Genomic DNA, 25,518 nt, shown 5'->3' with positions numbered 1-25,518 from the left:
AAACTCCAGTTCACTTTCTATCTATTATGTCAAGATTACTAAAAAACTCACAGTACCTGATTCAGGATTTTACTTCTGAATTCTCAGCTGGAAATTCTCAGTAGCAACTACAATAGATAAAACAGTTGATTTCTGCTTCTTTCCTTTACTCTCATTCCAAACCGCTATAGTAGGTCCTCTGTTTCATCCTAGACAATGCCACCTACTCGTATGGCTTTATTTATTCTTATCATTGCAGCTGGGCATTATTTGCTTCTTTTTTCAACTGAAATTTAAAGAGTAGTTAAAGCTCCATACTTTGTGGGTTTTTTTTTTAAGTGACTTACAAGCTAAGCTGGAGAGTCATTTAACCTTGTTATGAGCTAGAGGGAAAAGGAGATGGAAAGGCTGGGTGTGGTGGCAGGCAGACGATGCTCCAGCACTTTAGAAGATGAGGCAGGAGGATCACTATAAGTTTGAAGCCAGCCTGGTCTACCTAATGAGTTGCAGGATAAAGAGGATTATACAGTGAGACCCTGTTTAAAAGAAAAACAACCAACAAAACAAAAACAAAAGCAAAAGAAAAAAAGAGAATGGTAAAAGGAGACAGTAGGACCAGATGCTGGTGGAAGGATCACAGAGCAGCTTTGAAAGTCCCAATGCAGTTGGAGTAAACATACAAGAAAGAAGTCTAAAACGGAAGCAGAATCTAGACCTGCAATACTAGCTCCCCGTGTACTACAGACTGTTGATTTCTTCTGGCTGATGGAAGTTAAGCCTTTGCTCCTTGGAAATATGAGGAAAGTTGGTTAAAACTCAACAAAAATGACAAGTAAATGTGATTTTATTACCAGCCAGAATGTAGCCAAAAATAACTCAATTATTTAGTCCTTTACAATATTTCAAGAAATCATGAAACAAAACCAAACCAAACCATGAGCAACCTCTTCTTAGGACTTCTTATGACTGGTTCAAACATAACTAACTTTGGGGCTGAGCCAGAGAGCTTCTTGGGAGTTGAGTTATTTGCACAGTTCATCATTAGCAACCCACTTACAGATATGTAGCTGTCCTGCATTAGCACCACTATCACTGACCATCACACAGCCGTGTCTGAGCGTAGTAAAGGGAGACAGGTAAACAAAGGGGATGTGCTCTTCTCTGCAGGAACGGGGCCAGAGACCCAGGCCTGTGTGCTTCTCCATCTGTTGTTCTTGCAAATCAGGTTTTATTGGAATAGAGCCATACCCACTTATTTCTGTAATGTCTCACTGTTTTCCAGCTATAATGGCGGAGTTGTAGTGATAGACACTGAAGTAGAATACAAAACCATATGTAGCTATTTACAAAAAAAAAGTTTGTGAACTACTGCTATAAGAAGTGATGGGATGATATTTCCATATGAAACTCATGATTATTAACTCTTATTTCAGAAAAAATATTGGTAATTTTGATCATAAAACCTCATATTACATATATACTTAGTACTTTGAATTTTACCATGTACCTTTTTTTTTTTTTTACATATATTTTGCCTGTAATCCTTATAACAATTTTGAGAGTTGTTGTTACTATTTCATAAATGAGAAAGTTGACAAGTGAGTAGCAGACTTTACTTCTGTTTTTTGAGAAAGAGTTCAGGCTGTCCGTGAACTCATGTTCTTCTTCTCTAGACCCCTAAATGCTGGGCTTATAGGTGTGTACCACCACGCTCCTCCTCAGAATTTACATTTAATCTTATGGCACTTGTTAATGGCTAAAGATCGTTCTTCTATTTACAAGTTTCCTCCCTAGTCAATAGTTCTGTTCTAATAAGAAATGCTGTATGATTGACTAACCAAAGAAACATTTTAGAGGAAAGAATTCAGGGAGAAACTGCAAAGATACTCAAAATCATTCCAGTGACTAGACTCAATCTCATGAAAACACCCCAATTTACAAACTGGACTGGAATATCTCTTATCACAATTTCCAAACAAATTGCTATCTTGTAGTTTAAAAAAAAAATCTAAAGTTGAGTACAGTCATGCCTGCTTATAACTCTACCCTTTGGGAGGCAGAGGATGGAAGATGAAGTGTTCAAGGTCATCCTTTACTACAAAAATTTTTGAGGCCAGGCTGGGTTATAGAAAACACTTATCTCAAAAGACGAAAACAAAACAAACAAACAAAAATAAATGACAGCTACAAGGTCCACAATGAAGTCATGTATATGAAGCCAGCTATGATGGCACAGGTCTGCAATTCCGTGTTGTGGGAGGCAGAGGTAGGAAAATCAGAATTTCAAGGACAGCTTCAATTACAGAGTGAGTTCAAATTCAGGCTGACCCACATGCAACTGTATCTCAAAAAAATCATACCACAATGAAATACTACTTTGCATTCACTTTTAGATGAAAGAAAAGACAAACTTTTTTTTTTTTTTTTTGGTGCTGGGGATTGTGTTATACCACTGAGTGTTATTTCCAGACTGGTGCAAGAGAACTGGAATCCTCACAAACTACTGGTAGGACTGTAAAAAGTGTGAACACTCTGAAAAACATAATGACAATTCTTCAAAATGTTAAACTTAGTTACTATATGACCTATAAATCTTATCATTTCTTGTTTTTATTTTTTTTGAGATGTAGTTTTGCTATATGACCTAAACTGGCCCAAATTTGTGCCATATATGTGTGTGTGTATATCATTGTGCTCAAGTGCAATTCTATTTACTTCTAGGTATATATACTCAAGAGAACTGAAACCAAATCTGAGTGTGGTGATTGCACACACCTGTAATCTCAACACTCAGGGGCAGGAAAATTATGAATCTTTGTGTAGTGTGGTTGTAGAGTAAGTTCCAGGCCAGCCAGGCAGGCTTACGAAGACAGAAAGATAAAGATGAACAGATAACAGGCTGTCCATACAAATCTGTACCTTAATATTATAAATGTACTAAATGTTACTGAGCTGCAGATGTACTAAATGCTATGTACAGTATTCATTCATCCATATGCATTTCAAAAGTGGAGCAACTGAATTATTTCAATGTATAAATAAAATGCTGTGCATCCACACAATGGAATACTATTTTATAATAAAATAAATAATGTACTCATCTATAGTCCAATATTAAGAAACTATGAAAATATATTAAGTAAAAGAAGCTGGGCACAAGAGAACACATTATGTAATTTCATTTCTAGGAAATGTTTTCAAAAGTCAAATTTATGGGATAGAATAGAGAGTAAGAAATGACAAACTGGGGACGAGGCTTATTTCTTTAGTGTGAATAAATATAATAATGGTGGTGATAATGTCATAATTCTTTTTAAAATTATTTTTTATTGATTACAGTTTATTCATTTTGTATCCCAGCTATAGCTCCTTCCCTATCCCCTCCCAATATGACCCTCCCTTCCTCATCTCCTCCCATGCCCCTCTCCAAGTCCACTGGTAAGGGAGGTCCTTCTCCCCTTCCCTCTGACCCTAGCATTATCAGGTCTCATCAGTACTGGCTGCACTGTCTTCCTCTGTGGCCTGGTAAGGCTGATCCCCCCTCAGGAGAAGGTGATCAAAGAACCAGCCACTGAGTTCATGTCATAGACAGTCCCTGTTCCCATTACTAAGAAACCCACTTTGATACTGAGCTGCCATGGGCTACATCTGTGCAGAGGTTCTAGGTTATCTCCATGCACGGTCTTTGGTTGGAGTAGCAGTCTCAGAAAAGACCCCTGGGTCCAGATTTCTTGGTTCTGTTGCTCTCCTTGTGGAGCTCCTGTCCCCTGTAGGTCATTCTATCTCCCCTTTCTTCCATAAGATTCCCTGCACTCTGCCCAAAGTTTGGCTATGAGTCTCAGCCTCTGCTTTGATACCCTGCTGGGTAGGGTCTTTCAGAGGACCTCTGTGTAGGCTCCTGTCCTTTTTCCTGTTTTCTTCCTCTTCCTATGTCTGTCCCATTTGCTTTTTTGAGTGAGGATTGATCATCTTACCAAGGATCCTCCTTCTTGCTTAGCTTCTTTAGGTGTACAGATTTTAGTATGTTTATCCTATATTATATTTCTAATATCCACTTATAAGTGAGTATATACCATGTGTGTCTTTCTGCTTCTGGGATACCTCACTCAGGACGATCTTTTCTACTTCCCACCATTTGCTTGCTAATTTCATGATTTCCTTGTTTTTAATTGCTGAGTAGTATTCCACTGTGTAAATGTGCCACAATTTCTGTATCCATTCCTCCATTGGAACACCTGGGTTGTTTGATAATGTCATAATTCTAAGTACACTAAAAATCACACACACACACACCCCTAAAACTGGTGAATTTCATGTGGTACACAAAGTTATACTTCAAAAAGTTGTCAAAACAAGAGAATTTAAAAGGCTCTACAGCCAGCTCAATATCCAGAATCATGGGCTTTTTATTGTTTTATTATTTTAAAGATCATTAATGGAATAAATATGTTTTCATAACCAATATGGGAAATAAATACCCAGAGGACTGTATGTATGTCACTGCTGAGGAGTTCTGAGTGGAACTGGTTATGGCCATGTCTACCTTTGACTCTGCACGGCCCTTAGCCAATAGAGACTGAGGATTCAGTCTGGGAGAACTAAAGCCTCTCAACAGCCCCTGCACGGAAAGGATCATGTGAGCTGCAGCAGCAGCAGGAACACCAGAGTCTAGCCCTCATTCTGTAGCTTGCAGACATGTCATCACTCATTGCTGTACACTCGAGTGTCTGCAGCCTGAACCACAGACAGAGCCGTTCTTATCTCAGACAACCACGCTGTCTGCATCAATGTAAGATAAAACTCCTGCCAATGACAAAAGCATGCAGTTTACATGTAGGCTCCTAAGTGCTAAAGTCACACTTGGTTAAATTAAACTTCATTTAACCATATTTTTTCTCAGTTAATGTGGCATTTATTTTATAGTGCACAAAGGCAAGCATCAACTTCATCTTTACATGTATCCTGTGCAGATTGTCGTGTCAAAAGACTGACGGTTATATATGATCGAAGGACAATTATCTTAGTGTTTATGGATGTAGTAGACATTTTAGTACCCTCATGAAATTGGAACCCTGTCTTATATTAGTTGTATTCTGCTCATAGCAAGTAAGGTCACTGAGTAAGGTCATTTTTAATGCAATGATTAGTTAGACAAGACAGTTATGACTGAAATAAAAGACTTGTCACAGTGGGTTTTACTTCTGTCCATTCAATAAACAAACTTTTCTAGCTGTGTGCTTATATACTGGGAAGAATTTGTGAGGCTCTTGGAGAAATGTTAGTCCTTACGTATCTTGAGGGTTAGTCTGACCTAGAGAACTGTTAAGAACTTGGATTTTTCAGTTCTAAGCGAGGGAAGGACTCTGAGGGAGCACAGTGGTTAGAGCTATCGGAACTTTCTTCTTGTGCTGTGGAGTCTTGCTCTGTGACTCTGGCTGACTTTAAACTCTTGGCAGTACTCAGCCTTAGCCTCCCTTGTAGTGACATGTGTGTCACCATTTCTGCCTGAGACGTTCATTTCTGCAGTGCTGGTACTGAGTCCAGGGCTTTCTGTATGGTAGGAAAGTGCTTTATATCTGAGCTACACTTGGGCCAACAGGGCTAAAACTGTCAAACACAGTAATAAATTACATAGTAATAGTGAGTAATAGTGAATTGTGAACTAAACATGAAAACAATTTCCTCCTAAGCTTTCATGTGAATTATAAATTCCTCGAACTATAATATATATTTACATATATTTCTAATATATATCTATATATTACTAGCAAATTATAACATAACATAATATAATATAACATAACATAATATAAAATATAATATAATATAATACAATACATACACACATGTTTAGCTATCTAAAAACCTACAACTGGCTTTTATAACATGGCTGGTCATATGTGGAGAACATACAGGTGTGTGTATGCGCTCCTTATGTAATTGATATTGTGTGTGTATTCTCTGGAAAGTCAAGGTAAATGGCCTATTAACCTAGCCAACTTCTCTACAGTGGAGGTATTTAACTTCTCCGTCAAAACAGGGTCAGCTCGCTAATAGCTGAGGGATGAAGAGGACTCATAATTTGGGAGATGGAGCAAACCAATTTCAGAAAGTAGGGATTATATGAGAATAATAGTTTCACTTTCTATACAGGATATTTAGAAAAGTCTGCTAGAGATGAGAAAAAGTCTCCCATCTCCAATTACCTTAAAGATGTGTGCTTTGAGGATGTGATGGCCCAGCTCAATAGTCTGCTGTCGGTTCAGTTTTCCCTCTTGGCGGGAAAACCAGAAGGCAAGTAGTGTGTGGCCACTCCTGCAAAGAAAGAGAGTCGTTTTAGACAACTGAGTGCTTCAGCTCTGCCCTAACTGTTCAGGTCCAGCCAGCTCTCCAACAAAACTAGGCACCATGAAGTCAGGAGCTTGGGGAAAACAATTCTTACTAGGTGAGTGACTTGTTTGGACATTATAGAAGCCATATGTAGCTGACTTGTTCCCATTCCTCATTTAGACAACATGAAAATGTTTTCATTTTTATTTTGTGTCTTTGTCAAATCTCACCACTATTTGCAGGCCAGTGCTCCTCACCGTGTACTCTTCTGTATGAACCCGCACAGCAGCCACATCTTTTCTCTATCTAGACTTTCCTCCTCGGCCTTAGGCCTCAGCCATTTGTTTATTGCATTTCTCCATTTGAAGTGTTCCTTGGTACCTAAACTCAACATGTTCCAAAATGGACCGATGGCCTCTTCCTAGAAGCATTCTCTGGCCAGCCTCTGCCAAGCCTCTCCCTTCTCTTGCAGCTGAGTACAGTGGAATACTTTCTCTTTGATGTCACCAGTAGATATTTATAGTCTCCTGCACAGTACTCACCACTGTTACATGCTTTTTCCTCCAGCACACTGAGTTTCCTGATGGCATCTACTCCCCTGTATCTCTCTGATAACAGACTTCTAATTTGTTCAGAAAAAGAAAGACCTCCTCTCAACCCCTTGGATAGTGTCATATCTGTTCATGATGGCCAGAACTGCCTTCTTAGTCCAAATCATGTAATCAGCTGGCTTGAGGACAAAGCCCAAAACAGGGCTAGGCTAAAAAGTACCAGAAAAACTGAGCCCTAATCCTGACTGTGAAGCATCTAAACTGCTCTAATTTTGGGTTACTTTAAATAAAGTAATTATTTTTTTTGGTCTTAAATCCATTTATATTATAATCTTCTGTTTTGTCCCAATTCAAAGTATCTGAATGATAATCTTTAAGTATTAATCACATTTGCACGCGTGCGCACACACACCAATTATTAGTGATGCTGAATGGCACACCTAGGGCTAAACACTTGCCACTGAGCTATATTCTTAGTCCATTGATTGACCGACTGATTGATTAATTTCTTTCTTTCTACTGATATAAGGGCTCATGAAGGCCTCAAAATCTATTTTTAAATGTATGTATGTGTGTATGCATGTGTGTGTGTATGCATGTGTAGGCCAGAGAACAACATGTAGGAGTCACTTCTTTCCTGCTACCATTTAGGTCAAATGTGGTCATTCACTGTTTGGCAACAAGCACCTTTACCCTCTGGCCATCTCACCAGTCTAATCTAGAACTTTTGAACCTGCATACATATATATACTACCATACCTGGTTTATGTGATGCTGGGATCAGCCCCACAGGTCCCTACAAACTAGGTAAATTCTCTACCAACTGAGTGATATCCCCAGGCAATCTATTCTCTTAAGTGTCAACATGTCTGTGTAGTATATAAGAGACTGTCGGGAGCCGCGCCTCTGGTAGCTGCTTTGACATTTAAATCTCAGCGGAGAGACTGCTTTTTACCCGGCCTTCACTAAGTCATGGAAGAATCTGCAAGTCCATCTCCTTTTGTTTGTGACAGCAGGTGGGATAGTTTGTGAAGATCACACCTCTTCCTCAGGCTCCTCGTGGAAATTAACCCATTGTTCTAAGATGTTTCTATTCTGGCTTAAAAACTCTACAATAAAAAGACAGGCTGGCGGTTGCAGCAAGGTGAGTGGCTGTTAGTTTTGCTGCCGAGGCTTGAGGGACCTTCTTAAAAAAGCCTCCTGTGTGCTGTGTGCTTTTTTATTAATTTTAATCCTCACTCCCGACTCAAGAACCATTCGACTCTGCTGGCTGGCTCCGGCATGAGATATATGTGTATGTATTTCTATTTACATTATTGAAAGAAAAATCTAGATCACATGTATTTTCTATAAGACTTAATACAGCCTACTCCATGTAAAAATGTTCACTATGTTTTTAAAACAAAAACTGGACATTATGGGCTCAGCAGTGGAGGTACCTGCCACCATGCCTGATTACTTGAGTTTCTTCCTTGGAATCTACTGGGTAGAAGGAGAGAATCAATTTCTGTAAGATGTTATCTCATTCCCAGGAGTATTGTGACATACCTATGTACCCCTAAATAAATACAATAAAACAGACAAAACAAGCAAAACATTAACAAAAACCCTGGACTTTTTTTTCGCAGCCTTACCACAGAAGAAGACAATGCAGCCACTCCTGATGAGACCTAGGATCAAAGGGAAAGGGAGGAGGACCTCCCTTTTCAGTGTACTGAGAGAGGGATATGGGTAGGGAAGAGGGAGGGTGGGATTGGGAGGGGAGGACGTACAAAGTGAATAAACTGTAATTAATAAAAATAAAAATAATAAAAAAAAAGGCCAGTATCTTGGCCTAACGGCATACACCTTAATCCTAGCACCTTAGCAGACAAGAAAGATCACAGGTTGGGGGCCTAAGATGCAACAGCTTGTAATATACAGTAAGATGGTCTCAATACAAATCAACACACAACAAAACAGCCCAAGAAAACAAAAACAAAACAAGGAAGAAGGGAGGGTACTAGATTATCTTCCCCCTCTCTGCTCCCCCTTTCTCTCCCCTTTTGAATCTGGAGATATGAGGAGGGACAGCAGCTATGGTTTATATGTATAAACCACCCCAGAATCTTCATTTTAGTAAGATTTTGAAAGAAATTCCAAATTTTGTCTTTACAGAATTTCTAAACTATAATGGATGCTGGGTTACCAGCTTGTTTAACTAGGCAAGGTTAATCATCTGGGAAGGAAATGATTTAGCTGGAAGAATGCCCAGACAGGCTTAATCTGTTTGGAATCATCACTATCATTTTGTGGTCTGGGTACAGTGCTGTTTCACAGTTACATCATCTAAAAATGCCCACTAAACTTTCACAGAACACAAACTGAAAGATCTACTTTGTTGGCAGTCTGGTGTAACAGAGTTAGGAAAATTGGGTGTAAGAGAGGCAGAGACTTCAAAATTCCATCTATCTAGTTATAGTAAAACTACTGGTGCTTTCCTGGTGTATTATTATTATTATTATTATTATTATTATTATTATTATTATTGGTTTGTTTGTTTTCAAGAGAGGGTGAGAGGGTTTCCCCATGTAGCCCTGGTCTGGACTTTGCTTTGTAGATCAGGCTGGCCTCCAACTCAAGGAGCTCCACCTGCTTTTGCCTTCTCAGTGCTGGGATTAAAGGTATGCACCAGCAACTGACCAGCCAAAAAACATTTTTTTTAAGTTACTCATTCATGACTGTGTAACTGTGACAGCAACTTCTTAATATAGACCTCTGATCTACTTCTTTTTTTAATTTTTTTTTTTAATATTAATCACAGGTTATTTACTTTGTATGCCAGCCCTGACCTACTTCTTAAGCTTTAAGTCATGAATGAGAATCCATGTCTACTGGGATTATAATGGTAACAAAAAGCCTAAGTCCACAGTGAATGAGATTTTTGGTTAAGGCACAGAACTGACTTTGTCCTAGTGATTTCGTTTATTTATACTACAATACTTGAATTTCTACAGTGTGCGTCTGCTCCTAGAGATACCAATGTCTATGGCTGCTGCTGCTGTTTGGCACTGAGTATATGAATAGCACACAATACAGGGTGAGAGGAGGGTGACAATTGTCATTCATTTCTTTTTGAATGGAAGCATGACAGATTTTTATAAAAAATGACTTTGATGGGCCTGTACATTTAATTCCAGCAAGCAATTCAGGAGGCTGAGGCATGAGGATTACAAATTTAAAACAAGTTCATGTTGTATAGTGAGGAAACAAACAAAAAACAACAGTTCTGAAGAGCTCACTGAGTTCAAAGCTTACAGTGTTTGGGACACAAAAGGTAACAGCAATTTATGCTGTGTGCTGGTATTTCCAGGTGTCTTGTTCTTCTGTGAGGTATAGTACCACTAGCTAAACTAAAGTCTGAGTGTCATCTGCTTCATTTGTGTAAATTTGTTTCTACTTTCATATCATCTGCTTACTTCTAAATGTTATTCTTCTTGGCTCCAATTTCTCTAACATCATTGGTAACCTTTTAGTTGTCACGGAATGTGATTTTTATCTTAACTTTTGGTATTTTTCTTTCTGTTATTGTTTCCTTTCAGCATTAGGCTTTTTTATGTACTTATTAAAACCATCTCCTTGGGAGCTATACCTGCACTGGACTTCTATGGTAAAATAAACAAAAATTTAAAATATTACCTTTCAAGTAAAAACATACTGGGTGGTGGCGGCACACGCCTTTAGTCCCCACTCTCAGGAGGCAGAAGCAGGCGGATCTCTGAGTTTAAGACCAGCCTGGTCTACAGAGAGAGTTCCGGGACAGCCAAAGGCTACACAGCAAAATCTCATCTTGAAAAAAAAAAAAAAAACAAGCCAAACAACAGCAGCAATGACTATCTAATTATCTCTTGGCAACTGTGACAATATGCAGGTACTTTTTGTCATTTCTTCTAATTATGAAGAAGGCAAATGTCTTTGCCTTCTTTTTCTCCTAGGTAGATCTCGTCCTCAATGTGAATGACTCTCACAGAGAAATATCAAACAGGGAAGATTTATTTTTGTTTATCTAGCTCCCTGCTTGCTCTGTCTACCCCCACCACTGTCAAGTGAAAGTCATCTTTTGAAGTTGGAGCTTTTCCTTAAAAACAAATACTATAAGACTAATTTGTTTTTCAAAATATGCCAGTCAGGCATAAAACTCATTACTAGTTTCTCTCCTTTAACTTCCTCACCTGGATGAGTGTAAGAGACGATGTTATATTTCTACTCTATTGTATTTCACTGTCCACTCTTTGGCCCATTCCTACAATATACTGCACAAGTTCATCAAAATCTTGCTAAACAGAGAATTGGAGGTGAAATAAACCCTTTCTTCCCTTAAGTTGCTTTTGGCCATGGTATGTATCACAGCACAATGAAACTAGAACAAATCCTCAGCATGGTATTCAAAGGACAGTCAAAGTCTGTTTTCAATCAGGCTTTCTATTAATCTCTACTGGGGATAGAAACCATGTTTTTCATATAGCTACTCCTAAGCAATTAAGTAGTAACACTTTAGATTTGTAGATTACAGTTTACCAAACAATTTCTATAGTATCATAAACACCGTACTAAATGCTACTTCTCTCCTTCAATGGAACATGAAAAAGAACCCACCAGTATAAAGAACAACATATCTATTTGTATAGTATTACTATTTATTTATTTATTGAGACAGGGGCTCTCTATGTAGCCCTTACTAATTTGGATCTCTATATGTAGTTCTTAGTCTTAAGCTGACCTGAACTAAGAGATCTACCTGTTCCTGCCTTCCAAGAACAATGATTTATTAAAATCATTATTATTAATGTTGACAAATTTAGATGTATTTATCGTTATTATGTGTGCCTACATGAGTTTATGTGTACTGTGTGGCCCACAGAGACCAGATGATGTCCGAGTCTCTGGGATTAAAGGTCACTGTGAGCTGCTTAATATGGATGCTGACAACCAAACTTGGGCCTTCTGTAAGAAAGGAAGCACTCCTAACGGCTAAGCCATCTGCCCTGACCACTGCTGACAATTTCTAATTAGCATTTTGAGAAGCTGTGAACTAAGAAATCAAGTAGCGTGAACTCTGTTAAGTGTGATTTTGTTTATGATAAAACACAAAGTCTAGTTTTTCTCTAATTGAAGATCATGGCAATCAAGGCAGACTTTAATACAAGATCAAAAGTGGTTATGAAGACAATGGGTCAAGGGGGAGTGCTGAGGACAGAAGAATCATTTCTACATCATTATAAATAAGACTACCTGTAATTCAAAGTGACCCTGAAAAGTTCTCTTACTGCATTCACAATGCTGCCTTTTCACTTCTCAAAGTCTACAGACCCATGTTCAAATTCTAGTTCTGCCACAGCACTCACAAGCTTTATAACTAAGGGCAAGCTACGTAATCACTCTGTACGAGCAATGCCTAGCTCTCAGGACTGTGTTAAGATTAATATAAAAAAATTAAGGAAAAATAAAATAAAAATTAATTAAAAAAAGAATTAAGTAAGACTTATTACAAATAATTTTAGCAGAGTGCAGTACTGAAAGACTGACTTCTTTCTCTCTTTCCCTTTATGGTTTTTTGAGACAGGGTTGCTCTGCATGGACTTGGCTGTCCTGGAACTAGCTCTGTACACCAGGCTGGACTTGTGTTGGGATTAAAGGCATGCACCACCACCACCTAGCAGAATGACTACTTTCTATGTCAGACTTTTCACTGCTGTGAGAAAATAACTGACAGAAACAACTCAACAGAGAAAGGATTTGTTGTGCTCCTGGGTTAATTCTAATTATGGCAGGAATGATGAAACAGAAAAACTCATGTCAAGGTGACTGGAGAGAGAATGAAGGGGATGGAGAAGAAGAAAAGGGGAGAGGAGACACAGGGAGAGAGGGAAAGAAAGAGGGAGGAGAAAGGGACCCTCCTCCTAAGGCTGACCTCCAACTTGTGATTCTCCTCCTTCAGCCTCCTGAGTGCTAGGATTACACTATAATCCACCATGATGCCTGTTTGTTATATTTGATTTTAGGTGCTTTAGGAGAGGAGCAATCACAGGTGAGAGTTGAGGACTTTCCCTCTACCCCACCACACAGTCTCTTCTTCTTTTTCCTGGATACACAGGCCTTAACAAAAGCCAGAGAAGGTGCTGCCTAGAACTGCAGGGGCAGACTGTTCTCTACTCTCACTTGCAGGCACTTAGCCCCTGGACACACATTACCGGGAACGAAGCAAATTCACCCATGACAACGTGGAGTTACAAGGAGCAATTGTTATTTGATGGCTTGGTTTTCTAAGGCTTAAGAGTTCAGAGAAAAACTCGTTCTATAGCAAGAATCAGTCTGCCTCATACCCATTTAACTGTTTTACACATTTTACAATGGTACTGTTTTTTGTTTTTTTTTTTCCTAATATATTTTTCACTTAGCACTACAGGGAGATAGTTAGTCTTGAGGTTTGTATCTGTAGAATTGAAATATGCTAATCAGTGAATCTAAATATTTCAGGCACTGATGTTTGCTCATCATTGTAGTATTGGTCAGTAATGTGCAGGTATATTAATTTTCTTAGCTTTATGGTAAGCTCAACAGACAACACTTTAATGTTTCAGAGAAGCAAGACTTGGATGGCTTGACATTCTGTGTGATGGTTAGATGTTGACAGAATGGTATAGTCATAACCAGCTGGCGAAGTACCTATCTTTTTTTTTTTTCCTTGTTTTTTTTCTTCTTTATTTTTTTTATTTTTATTAATTACAGTTTATTCACTTTGTATCCCAGCTGTAACCACCTCCCCCATCCTCTCCCAATCCCACCCTCCCTCCCTCCCTCCCTCTTCTTTTCCTATGCCTCTCCCCCAGTTCAATGATAGGGGAGGTCCTTCTCCCCTTCCATCTGACCCTAGACCATCAGATCTTATCAGGACTGGCTTCTTTGTCTTCCTCTGTGGCCTGGTAAGGCTGCTCCCCCATCAGATAGAGGTGATCAAAGAGCCAGCCCATGACTTATCTCAATATGGGTTAGAACAGCATGGACTGCTGGGGAAGGCTTATATATTATAAAGGCAAATGTGGGCAATTAGGGAGACCTAGTGAGTTAAGACTGTGAAGAGCTGGTCACCACCTACAAGGTTACGCTTCCCTAAGACTTGTTCTTAGGAAGTGGCTTTACATTCAACAGGGAGTGAGGGAAGGATGTCATATGACTAAGCTACGCTTTATGAAATGTGGAGAGAAATGATATTCATTACTTCAGACATGGCCCAGAAAAATGTCTCCTGTGCTCTCTCTTCTCCAGTCTGCCAGCTGATGACATCACGCAGATGCCCCTAGAGCAGTGTGTTAAAAGATGGCAGTGTCTCCATTAGAATAGGTCCCTCCAAGACTGTAGAACAGACACCTCCCACCTCTGGATTTTATATTAATGAGAATAAATTTCTAGTGGGAAAAACTCTTGAGATTTTAGTGTTTATTTATTTTAGCAGTGAGTGACCAGCTAAAAAGTGTGAAAGTATTGAGAGACTGATTATACAGAGATGAACAGATGGGTAGAGAAAGAGCAGGGCTAAGAATGACTTGAGATCTCAGTTTCATTGAAATAAGCAGAAACTAACACACCATCTTCAGATGTTAGGTCTCTGAAAACAAGCTGAGATCACTCCTTATGGAAAGACTGATCAAAGACTTTATCATGGGATCAGAAGAGGTGCTCTTGTGTTTTGTGACAGTGGTCATTTTCCAGCACTTTTAACCAATCAATACAAAAGGCTCTCTATGTCTAACAACTGCCACTTATCCCTGCAAACACAAAATCATTTTTCAAACCACAAGACAGCTATCACAAAGGAAAGAAACTGTGGCAGCATCAATAGGTTCTCTACCATAACCCACCATGAACTAAAGGTAAAGAAGGGAGTTGCTTTAAATGACTGTTCCTTTTGTGTGTGGTCTTTGTGCTTAGAAAATAGTAATTCACAGGACGGTATGATAAAGCGCCACTTCAGTAAGAGAACTCATGTCACAGGCAGTCACTGCTTTGGACATGAAGGAGGCAGTGCTTTTGCTAAGGATCCTCATGCCTTTGCATGCCTCAAAGGTGTTGCCTTCCTCCTAGTATGTTTTGTAGCTCCTGAGCCTTAGTAAAAATACAATGTGAGAATTTAAAATAACTTCATATACATTCAGAAACATTTGTTCTGATTAGCTAAGCCAACATTATATCCCTGGGCAGGAAAGAACCTTAAGTAGCCTTCCTGACAGCCAGATTCACTGTGTGCTTCTTTCTTTTCAGAACTTACTTTTCACTGGTATATAAACATAGACACTGAGGTTATTCCTTACTTTTTTCTCTAGCGGTTTCAAGGCATCACATCTTATGTTGAGGTCTTTGATCCACTTGAAGTTAAGTTTTACAGGGAGATATAAAGAACTAGTTTCATTTTTCTAAATGCTGAAATCCATGTTTTTTAACACTATTGAAAATTCTGTCTTTTCTCCAATGTGTATCTTTGGCATCTTTATAAAAAAAATCAGGTAGTTATAGTTGTGTGAAATCAGGTAGCTGTAGTTGTGTGGGATTATATTTGAGTGTCTTGTTTGATTTTATTGATTTATATGTCTGTTTTTGTGTCAGTCCTAAAAAAAAAATGAGTTTTTATTACTATAGCCCTGTAGTATAATTAAAACCAGGTCTGATGATAGTGCCTTCTTTTTATTCAATATTTCTTTGAATGTCCTTGGTCTTCTGTGTTTCCATTTTGTGATTTTTAAAATTTTGTGATTTTTGAAAAAATCTGTTAGGAATGACACTGGAATTTTTTATTGGGATGGCATAGATCTGTCAAATGCTTTTTCTATATGACTAATTCTTCTGTTCCATGAACATGGAGGTCTTTCCATCTCCTAGTATCTTTCTCAATTTCTTTCTTTTTAAAAAATTTTTTTTCTTCACAATTTATTCATTATATATCCCTCAACTCCCTCAGTCTCCCCCTCCCTCTTTCACTCATCCCCTTCTCCTAGTCCACTGAAAGGGGAGTTCTCCACTCTTGCCAACTGCCCATGGCTTGTTAAGTCTCATCAGGACTGCCTGGATCCCCTTCCTCCATGGCCTGGGAAAGCTGCATCATCAGGAGCAAGTGATCAAAGAGCAGGCAACTGAGTTCATGATAGAGGCAGCCCCTGATCCCCTCCCTCAGAGATCCATATGGAGAATGAGCTGCCAATTGGCCACATCTGAGCAAGGGGGTCTAGATCCTCTCCATGCATGGTCCTCCACTGGTGCATCAGTCTCTGCAGGACCCCCTGGGCTAAGATCTTTTAGTTTTGTTGGTCTCCTTGTGGGGATCCTGTCTCCTCTGTGTACCTCTAATCCCACCTCTCTCTTCTTCCATAAGACTCCCTGCGTTCTGTCTAAAGTTTGGCCCTGAGTCTCAGCATCTGCTTTGTTCCCCTATTGTGTAAATCCTTTCAGAGGACCCTTTATAGTAGACCCCCATCCTGTTTCCTCTCTGGTATAACTGGATGTCCACATGTAGAAAAATGCAAATAGACACATATCTATCACCCTGCACAAAATCAAAGATCTTAACATAAAACCAGACATTCTAAATCTGTTGGAAGAAAAAGTAGGGAAGAGCCTCAAACTCATTAGCACAGGAGACAACTTCCTGAACAGAACACCAACAGCTCAGGCTCTAAGATCTATAATTAATAAATGGGACCTCGTAATTAATAAAAATAAATAAATTAAAAAATAAATGGGACCTCATGAAACTGAAAGCTTCTGTAAAGCAACGGACACTGTCAGCAGAACAAAACGACAGCCTATATATTGGGAAAGGATCTTCACCAGTCCTACAGCCTATAGAGGACCAATATTAAGAATATATAAAGGATCTTCACCAGTCCTACAGCCTATAGAAGACCAATATTAAGAATATATAAAGAACTCAAGAAATTAGACACCAACACACCAAATAACCCAATTAAAAATGGGATACAGAGCTAAGGAGAGAATTCTCAACAGAGGAATATAGAAGAGCAGAGAAACACTTAGAGAAATGATCAAGGTTCTTAGTCATCACGGAAACGCAAATCAAAACAACTCCGAGATTCCATCTTACAACTATCAGAATGGCTAAGATCAAAAACTCAAGTGATAACACACGCTGGAGAGGATGTAGAGAAAGGAGAACCCTCCTCCATTGCTGGTGGGAGCGCAAACTTGTACAACCATTTTGGAAATCAATTTCTTTCTCTAGCGTCATAAAGTTTTCATTGCAGAGGTCTTTCATTTCCGTGGTTAGATTTATTTGAAAGTAGTGTATTATTTTTTTGTAGTCACTATGAATGAATAAAATTGTCTTCACTTCATTTTCAGTATGTTTGTCATTGGTACACAGGAAGACTACTGATTTTTTAGGTTAATTTTGTATGCTACCACTTTGCTAGAAGTGTTTATAAACTCAACAAGTTTTTTTTTTTTTGTATGTGTGTGTAGTTCTTAAGAGTCTCTTATGTATAGAATTGTATTATCTTCAAATAGAGATACTTTGACTTTTTCTATTTGTATTCATTTTATTCCCTTCTCTTGTTTTATTGTACTAAGATTTTAAGTAATATGTTGAGGATGGAAAGAGTGATTTCTCTTGTTCCTGATGTTAGTGGAGTTTTACTCCATTTAGCATGATGATGGTTATATGTTTGTTCTAGACAGCCTTTATTATGCTGAGGTATGCTCCCTTTATCCCTAGCCTCTACATAACTTTTATCATGAAGAGATACTGGATTTTGTCAAAGCCACTTTCTGTAACTATTGAGGTAATCATGTGATTTCTGTCTTTGACTCTGTTTATGTGGCAAATTTCATATAGCATATATTTGATTTACATATAGCATAAACTCAGGTTGTTTATGATGAATGACCTTTTGGATGCGATCCAGAATTTGGTTTGTATTTTATTGAGAACTTTTGCATGTGTGTTCATCACTGAGATCGGTTTATAATTTTCCTTTTTTGTTGTTATGTCTTGTTTTGTTTCAGAGTAATACTGGCTTCATAGAAAGTCTGGAAAACTTTCTTCCCTTTCTTTCAAAAATGTTTATTTTACATGTATAGGTGTCACTCACATCTGCATGAATGTCTGTGCACCACATGCATGCCTTGTGTCTAAGGAGGCCAGAAGAGGCCATTGAATCCTCTGGGACTGGATTAACAAGACAGTTGTGAGCTGCTATGTGGGTACTGGTAATTAAACCCTGGTCCTCTGCAAGAGCAACATAAGCTTATAACTGCTGAGCCCCCTCTCCAGCCCCCCTTCGTTTTCTATTATCTGGAATAATTTGAGTAGTACTGATGTTAGCTGTGGTTAAACCTATGAAATAAACGAACGGGAAAGGAGATTGTGACTCCTCACCTCAAACTGAGGAGATTATTGCAAGTTGATGGCTGCTAACTCATTTTCCTTTGGGGGAGTTGTCATTAGTAGGTTGCCCAGGCTCCAGGAGATGGCCCCACACCCATGAGCATAGGGGCAGAACTAATTAGATTTAGTGGGATGTTAAGAGGAGTGGGAGGAGGACATGAAGTTGGGAACAAGGTATATTGGAGGGACCAAGAAGAGCTGGAGACAGGAGACTGGGAACTGATAATTGGGAATAGATATACACTGAATATACATGTAGAATTCTCAAAGGATAAATAGAATTATAAACAAACAAACAAATAACAAAATATAGTTTAAAAATAGAAAAGCTTGGGGGTAACTTGCTTTTCTGATACACATATATGTAATGTTTAAACCAGGTTATATATATTTACTTCTCAAACATTTATATTTTCTTTATGGTAAAAATTTCTAAAACACTTCTTTAACCTGTTTAAAATGTACAGTAATTATTATTTCTATTTTCACTTTCCTGTATAGTAGCACACCAGAACTACAGGCTTGTAAGTGGGATTACAATGGGCATTCTTCTCTGGCCATTGCTTTGAGCTTGGCTTTTTCACTTACTCTTAAGTCATCATGAGTGCTAAAGAATGGAATTTAATTTTTTATCTATGACCGAATAGTATCTCACTGTACATATGTACCACAATTTCCTTATGATTCTGTCACCTGATGCTTCCATTTCTTGGGTGTTGTGAACACTGTTGCAATAAACATAGCAACTTATTTTCCTTTGGATACAGAGCTGGCAGTGGGGCTGTGGGATCATACAGAAGTTGCATTTTTAAGTTTCTGAGGACCCTCCATACTTTTTCTGTAGTGGCTGTTGAGTTACATTCCCATCAACCATGTATCTTTATATGGTTTTCTCCACATCCTCACTAGCATTTCTTACCTTTAGGCTTAGCATTACAGGTTACAGGCCCTAGCATTTCTCATGTACATGATTGTCATAAACCCCATCACCAGAATCCCAACCTGCAGTCTCCCCTTCTTCAACCTACCTTCCATTCATTGCTTGTCAGAGCTGTCTTTCACATCACCAGAGCTAACTGACAAGTTTCTTCAACACAAAGAGTGATAAAGGCTCTCTGTAAAGTCTTGAAGATGCCATTCAAGGCTTTCTTCTTAGTGATACTATCTATCATTCTTTCCAACCAGGCATTTTACTTGCTCATTACAGTTGCCCCAATCCCCAACAGCCATAGCACATCTTCACAATCCTCTCTACTTCTGTCCTGCCACATATTTTCTTCTATGCCTACAGAGTCCCAATTTGCCCAATGGAATACGACTCATTCTTTAAGGCAGAATTTGAATGTTACATTTTCTAAAAAGCATTTCTTTTTTGTCTAGATTCCTGTGACACATTATACTATGACATATTGTTGGTTGCTTGTCTGCCTTTCTTTTTCTAGAAGGTAACAGCTTTATACCATAGGGTGTGTGACTCATCTAAGTTTCTCTAGTGGTTGGCATAGTTTTTACTGTAGAAGTTCCATAAATTCTCACTAATGAATAAAACTAAGCAGATGGGTATCAGGGAAAGCAATTCAAAGACTTTCTGATGAATTTTCCATTTTACTATATAGGTCAGCCTTGAAATTGCAGGTATTTCTGTTGTAAGACTATGAAATGAATCCATGTGCAATAATTCTTTCTACCAACCTTACTATAATCAGACAGATCTATCTATCTATCTATCTATCTATCTATCTATCTATCTATCTATCTAGTCTCATGTAACTCAAGCTTGCCTCAAACTTGCTACACAGCCAAGAATGAGCTTGCACTCTTGATCCTCACATCTCCACCTCTTGAATGCTGACATTACAGGTGTGTGCCAATTTCATGTGCTAGAGATCCAACCCAGGGGGCTTTAGGCTGGACAAACACTCTCCGAACTGAGCTATATCCCCTTTCATAACTTTGTCTCAGAGACCGAGTTCAAACCTTTTTTTTTTTTTTAGTTCTGTTGTGTACTGTCTTACATCTGTTGCAAACATGTAAAACCCAATGGACTAGAACTTGAAAGAAAATCTATCAAAGATATATTCTTTTGGAGATTAGTAAAACAGTACTTTTGGGAACAGTCAATTTGCATAGGGGCTTGGTGCTTTCTCTTGCATTTCTTCAACTCTTTCTAGGGGCTTTATGCTCTACAAATGCATCATTGCTCTAGTACACACATCTCTGACCCAATGATGAGGTCTTGAGGCAGGTGGTGGAGCTTCATGAAGCAGAACTATGACTTTACTGGACTGCTATAATTTGAAGTAACAGTAGGCACAGAAAGGTGGCTAATTTTTCTCACACTCCCTATAGGTCCCTCAGCTCTTTGTTTATATGTTTAGCCCTGCATTTTGAATTATAGCTAGTTATGAAAATCACTAAACCATAAGTCCTTACTTTCTTACTTACACTTGTATCCCCTGCAGTACTTAACTCCGTGACTCAAATACATTATTTAGTAAGTGCTTATTGATGCTTGCTACATGCACATTTTCACTTATTCCTGGGGCATGATAGGAAGTAACAGAGTGAGCAAAAATACATTATCTGTGGAGCTGTGAGAAGAGTGTCTTAAATATTTTATGTGATGGGTTTAGAATTAGCAGTACTTATAATTTTTTTCAGTTAATCATCATTAAAAATTTAGGCTATGCCAGGCACTCTACCAGTCACTAGGGAGGTAAAGGTGAGATAGAAAAAGTTATTGACCTCATTGAAGCTACTCAGATTCTAGGGGAAAGTAGAAAATAAGTAATTGCCCACATCCAATAAGTTAGTTAACTATAACACATGTTAGAAAGGAAAACGTTTACTAAGGACTCAGCCAGAATCCAGGAGGGACTTGGTAAGTAACAGACAGAAGTCTCTTTTGGGAGGTGGCATATAAGCTAAAGTCTGAAGGGGCAGTGAGAGGTCTCATTATGTAATGAGACAGGGGAAACTGTTCAGTGCAAAGGTCTAGAGGAGAGAAAGAAACTTCTAGAAGGTAGCATAAAATTATACAAAGGAGAATGAATGTGCTTAATTTAGAGGCAAACAGACGCCGTCTACACATACAGGGCTTTGGTTTTGTTGTAATCTTAAGAAAAGGCATGGAGAGGTTTCTAGAATCAGTCACATGGTGAGAACTATGTTTGCAAACAACTGCTCTGGCTGCTGGTGAATAGACTGGAGTAAGGCAAGAGGAAAAATGAAACTGTATGGGAGACCAGTGTGGCCAGTGGGGATAAAAATAAATGGGTACTTACTTTAAATCAATTTTAGGACTTAGAACTAATTAGATATGCTGATGGCTTCAGTAAATGAAAATCTCACAGCTGTGGCTTCTTATAGTTAAGAGGGGAGAAAGCTATTAGTGTGGACTTGGACTAAACGTGGAGTTTTATCTGCCTTTCAAAGTCTCTGGAGATTGAGGAGTGAATTGCTCTACTCACAAAAAATAAATAAATAAATAAATAAATAAATAAATAAATAAATAAATAAATAAAAATAAAAAAATAAAAAGAAAATGTGTGGTCAAGCCTCACTAAGCTGGCAGTAACTCCTACTGCTGCTATGCCATTAATCCTGGTTTGGCAACCTCCGGGATTCTTGTGATTCAGTTAGTATTATTTCAGGGGTTTATTGGTAGCATAAATTAGCCTCTATTTCTTAAGCTACATTTTCATGTAGATGTGTGAGTATGTATGTATGTATGTATGTATGTATGTATGTATGTATGTATGTATGTATGTATGTGCATGTGTGTTTGTGTAGGTCCATATGTTCCTAAGAGTGTATGTGTGTGTGTGCTTGTGCATGAAAACACATGTAGAGTTAGAAGTTCAACTTTGGGTTTAATTCCTCAGGAGCTGTCCTCTTTGTTTCTGAAACAGAGTTCTCTCCGTGGGACCTGGGGTTTGCTGAAGAGTGGGTTGGCTGGCCACTGAGTTCTAGGAATCCATCGATCTATACTTCCTTAGTGCTGGAAGAGTGTATGTCACTACACCTGGACTCTTTTATGTGGGTTCTGGGGATCAAGCTTGTACAGCCAGCACTTTATCAACTGAGCTCTTTTTATAACCCTTTATGCTATTTTTAGTATTAAAAAATGCCTCTGTTGGGCAATGGGGTACAAATCTACAATTTCAGGGAAATTAAGGCAGAAGAATTATGAGCTCAAGGGAAACCCAAGATCCAATAGTAAGACTCAGTTAAAAAAAAAAAAGGCCCTCAATCACCTCTTCCCATCCTTCCCATTATACATTTTTTAGATAAAGTTATTTTAAGACAATGTTTTCTATATGGACTATAACCAACCACCTTTCAAATAAACTACACATGCATATTTAAGAATATAAAAACAGCATTACTTTCTAGATGAATGCAAGTTCCTTTTGGCGTTTTCATTTGCTGCTCTTCTATAAACATTTCATTAGTAACGACTGAGCATTTATGCTGACCAAGTCATAAAACGATGCTCTCTGCATCTTATCATAAGCAGCACTCTTCTTTGTATATATATTGACTTAGCGCATTTCTCACAAGTTTTTATGACAGTAGAACAGTACTTGTAGTTTCTATTTTAACTGGTATTGAGGGGGAAGTCTTATTATCGGCCACTTAAAAACTTTCTTTTGGATTTGGAAAAGAAAAGATAAAATGTTATGCCCATCTTCTGATGGTTAGATAGCTTTTCTACTTTTAGAATCGGGGTCTTGCTGCTGTAGCCCAGACTGGCCTCCAATTCTGATCTTTCTGCTTCAGCCCTCCTGAAGCTAGGATTACAGGCAAGAGTCAACACATCTACTAGATAGCTCATTTTCCTTCTTTTCTTGTGATGGTGGCAATCAAATCTAGGGCCTTATACTTTTTAGGCAAGCATTCTACTATTCAGCTACCTCCCCAACATCACTTTAGTTTAAAAGCTAGAAATGCTTTGCTTATTTGACTAATGATTCATGCTGAAGGAATGAAGGAAATATTAGATTTTAATATGCTTTCTCATTTGTGTCATATCACAAAAACATAACTTTGGGTCAGAAAAGTACTACTTCAGATTTTAGTTCCAAATTTATTTTTTTAATGATTCCATAAAGAAAAAAGACTATTCATTGATTAAATTTGATAAATTCTCAGTAATATTAAGGTCAAGGAAATCTCTTCCTGAAACACATGATATCTAAACCATGATATCAGAATACTGATTTCCTTCTTGGTGGCTTCTCTGCCACCAAGAAAAAACAGCAAGGAGCTAATTCTACTAGCACAGTAAGGGTAAGGTCACCTACAAATAGCCAAGAATTAGTGATGGGTGCTTGACATCAGAACGCCTTAAGGGCTGATTTAGTTCCAGGGGTCTCTGTCTTCCTCCCATGCCTCATCAGTGTGCTGATGTCTCTATAAACACTTGTAGGAAACAGAACCCAATTCACACTTAGTGATTACTGTGAAACAATGCAATAGATAGCAGAAGCGGTATATATTGAATTTGTGCTTCACAGAGGGTGACATTAAATGTAACCTTCTATAACATTACATTTAACTTTACATTAAAAGTAACATTAAATCCCACTTGGAGGCTGATGTCTGGATTAGAACAATCAAAATCTCACTAATCATAATTCATCATTTTGTATAATGGCTATACGGTACTCTGACATGGATAATTTTCATTTTAAGGTAAATGCCTTTTTTCTTTTAAAAATATTTTTATTTCATGTGTACTCATGTTTTTTTTTAATATTAGTTACAGTTTATTAACTTTGTATCCCAGATGTATCCTGCTCCCTCATTCCCTCCCAATCCCACTGTCCCTCCCTCATCTCCTCCCTGCCCCTTTCCAAGTCCACTGATAGAGGAGGACCTCCTCCCCTTTCATCTGACCTTGGTTTATCAGGTATCTTCAGGACTGGCTGCAAAGTCATCCTCTGTGGCCTAGCAGAGCTGCTCCTCCCTCAGAGGAGGGGGGTCAAAGAGCTCCCCCATTGAGTTCATGTCATAAATAGTCCCTGTTCTCCTTACTAGGGAAACCCACTTGGATACTGAGCTACCATGGGCTATATCCGAGCAGAGGTTCTAGGTTATATCCATACATGGTCCTTGGTTGGAGAAACAGTCTTATAAAAGACCCCTGTGCCCAGATATATTTGGTCCTTGTGGAACTCCTGTCCTCTCCTGGTCATATTAACTCCCCCTTCTTTCATATGATTCCCTGCACTCTGCTGAAGGTTTGGTTATGAGTCGTAGTATCTGCTTTGATACACTGCTAGGTAGAGTCTTTCAGAGGCCCTCTGTGGTAGGCTCCTGTCCTGTTACTTGTTTTCTCCTACATCCAATGTCCATCCCATTTGTCTTTCTAAGTGAGGATTGATCATCTTACCCCGGGTCCTCCTTCTTGTTTATCAGCTGATAAACACCTTCAGCAAAGTAGCTGGATAAAAAATTAACTCAAAAAAATCAGAAGCCCTCCTGTAAACCAAAGACAAAAGGGCCGAGAAAGAAATTAGGGAAACAACACCCTTCACAATAGCCACTAATAACATAAAGTGCCTTGGTGTGACTAACCAAGCAAGTGGAAGACCTATTTGAGAAAAAATTCAAGTCTCTGAAGAAAGAAATTGAAGAAGATACCAGAATATGGAAAGATCTCCTGTGCTCATGGATCAGTAGGATTAACAAAGTGAAAATGGCTAGTCTGCCAAAAGCAATCTACAGATTCAATGCAATTCTCTTCATCAAAATACCAACACAATTCTTTATAGACCTTGAAAGAAAAATTATCAACTTCATATGGAGAAACAAAAAACCCAGAATTTCCAAAACGATCCTGTATAACAACAGATCGTCTGGAGGCATCTTCATCCCTGATCTCGAGCTGTATGACAGAGCAATAGTAATAAAAACTGCATGGTATTGGCATAGAAACAGAATAGTGTACTCATGTTTTGCCTGCATGTGTGTCTGAGTGTTGGATCCCCTGAAACTGGAGTTATAGATAGTTGTGAGCTACTATGTGAGTGCTGGGAATTGAACCTGGGTCCTCTGGTAGAGCAGCCAGTTCTCTTAATCTCTGAGCTATCTCCCCAGCCCTCTTTTTAACCTTAGACAAACTGCTTACCTGACAACATGCTCCAAGAGCACCATTTCTCCAAAAGATAATTCACTAAGTGAATGTGTAATTCATGCCCATATATATTTCGAAACAAA

At 38.5% G+C, this 25,518-nt stretch overlaps 1 protein-coding gene across 6 annotated transcripts in view; it reads right to left on the bottom strand.

The window, feature by feature from the left end:
* Tanc2 (tetratricopeptide repeat, ankyrin repeat and coiled-coil containing 2) overlaps positions 1 to 25,518 on the bottom strand; it is a 311,126-nt gene that overhangs the window by 34,726 nt on the left and 250,882 nt on the right. For all 6 annotated transcript variants that reach the window (XM_055592099.1, XM_055592101.1, XM_055592102.1 and 3 more), the window contains one exon: positions 6,186 to 6,294. In XM_055592099.1, coding sequence (XP_055448074.1) covers positions 6,186 to 6,294 — 109 coding nt within the window. The remainder of the gene's footprint in view (positions 1 to 6,185; positions 6,295 to 25,518) is intronic.

The sequence above is a fragment of the Psammomys obesus genome, unplaced genomic scaffold (genome assembly GCF_907164565.1).
Source record: "Psammomys obesus unplaced genomic scaffold, mPsaObe1.curated_primary_1811, whole genome shotgun sequence".
Lineage (NCBI taxonomy): Eukaryota > Metazoa > Chordata > Mammalia > Rodentia > Muridae > Psammomys > Psammomys obesus.
The sequence above is the reverse complement of the archived record's forward strand: the minus strand, read 5'-3'. Positions and strand labels throughout refer to the sequence as shown.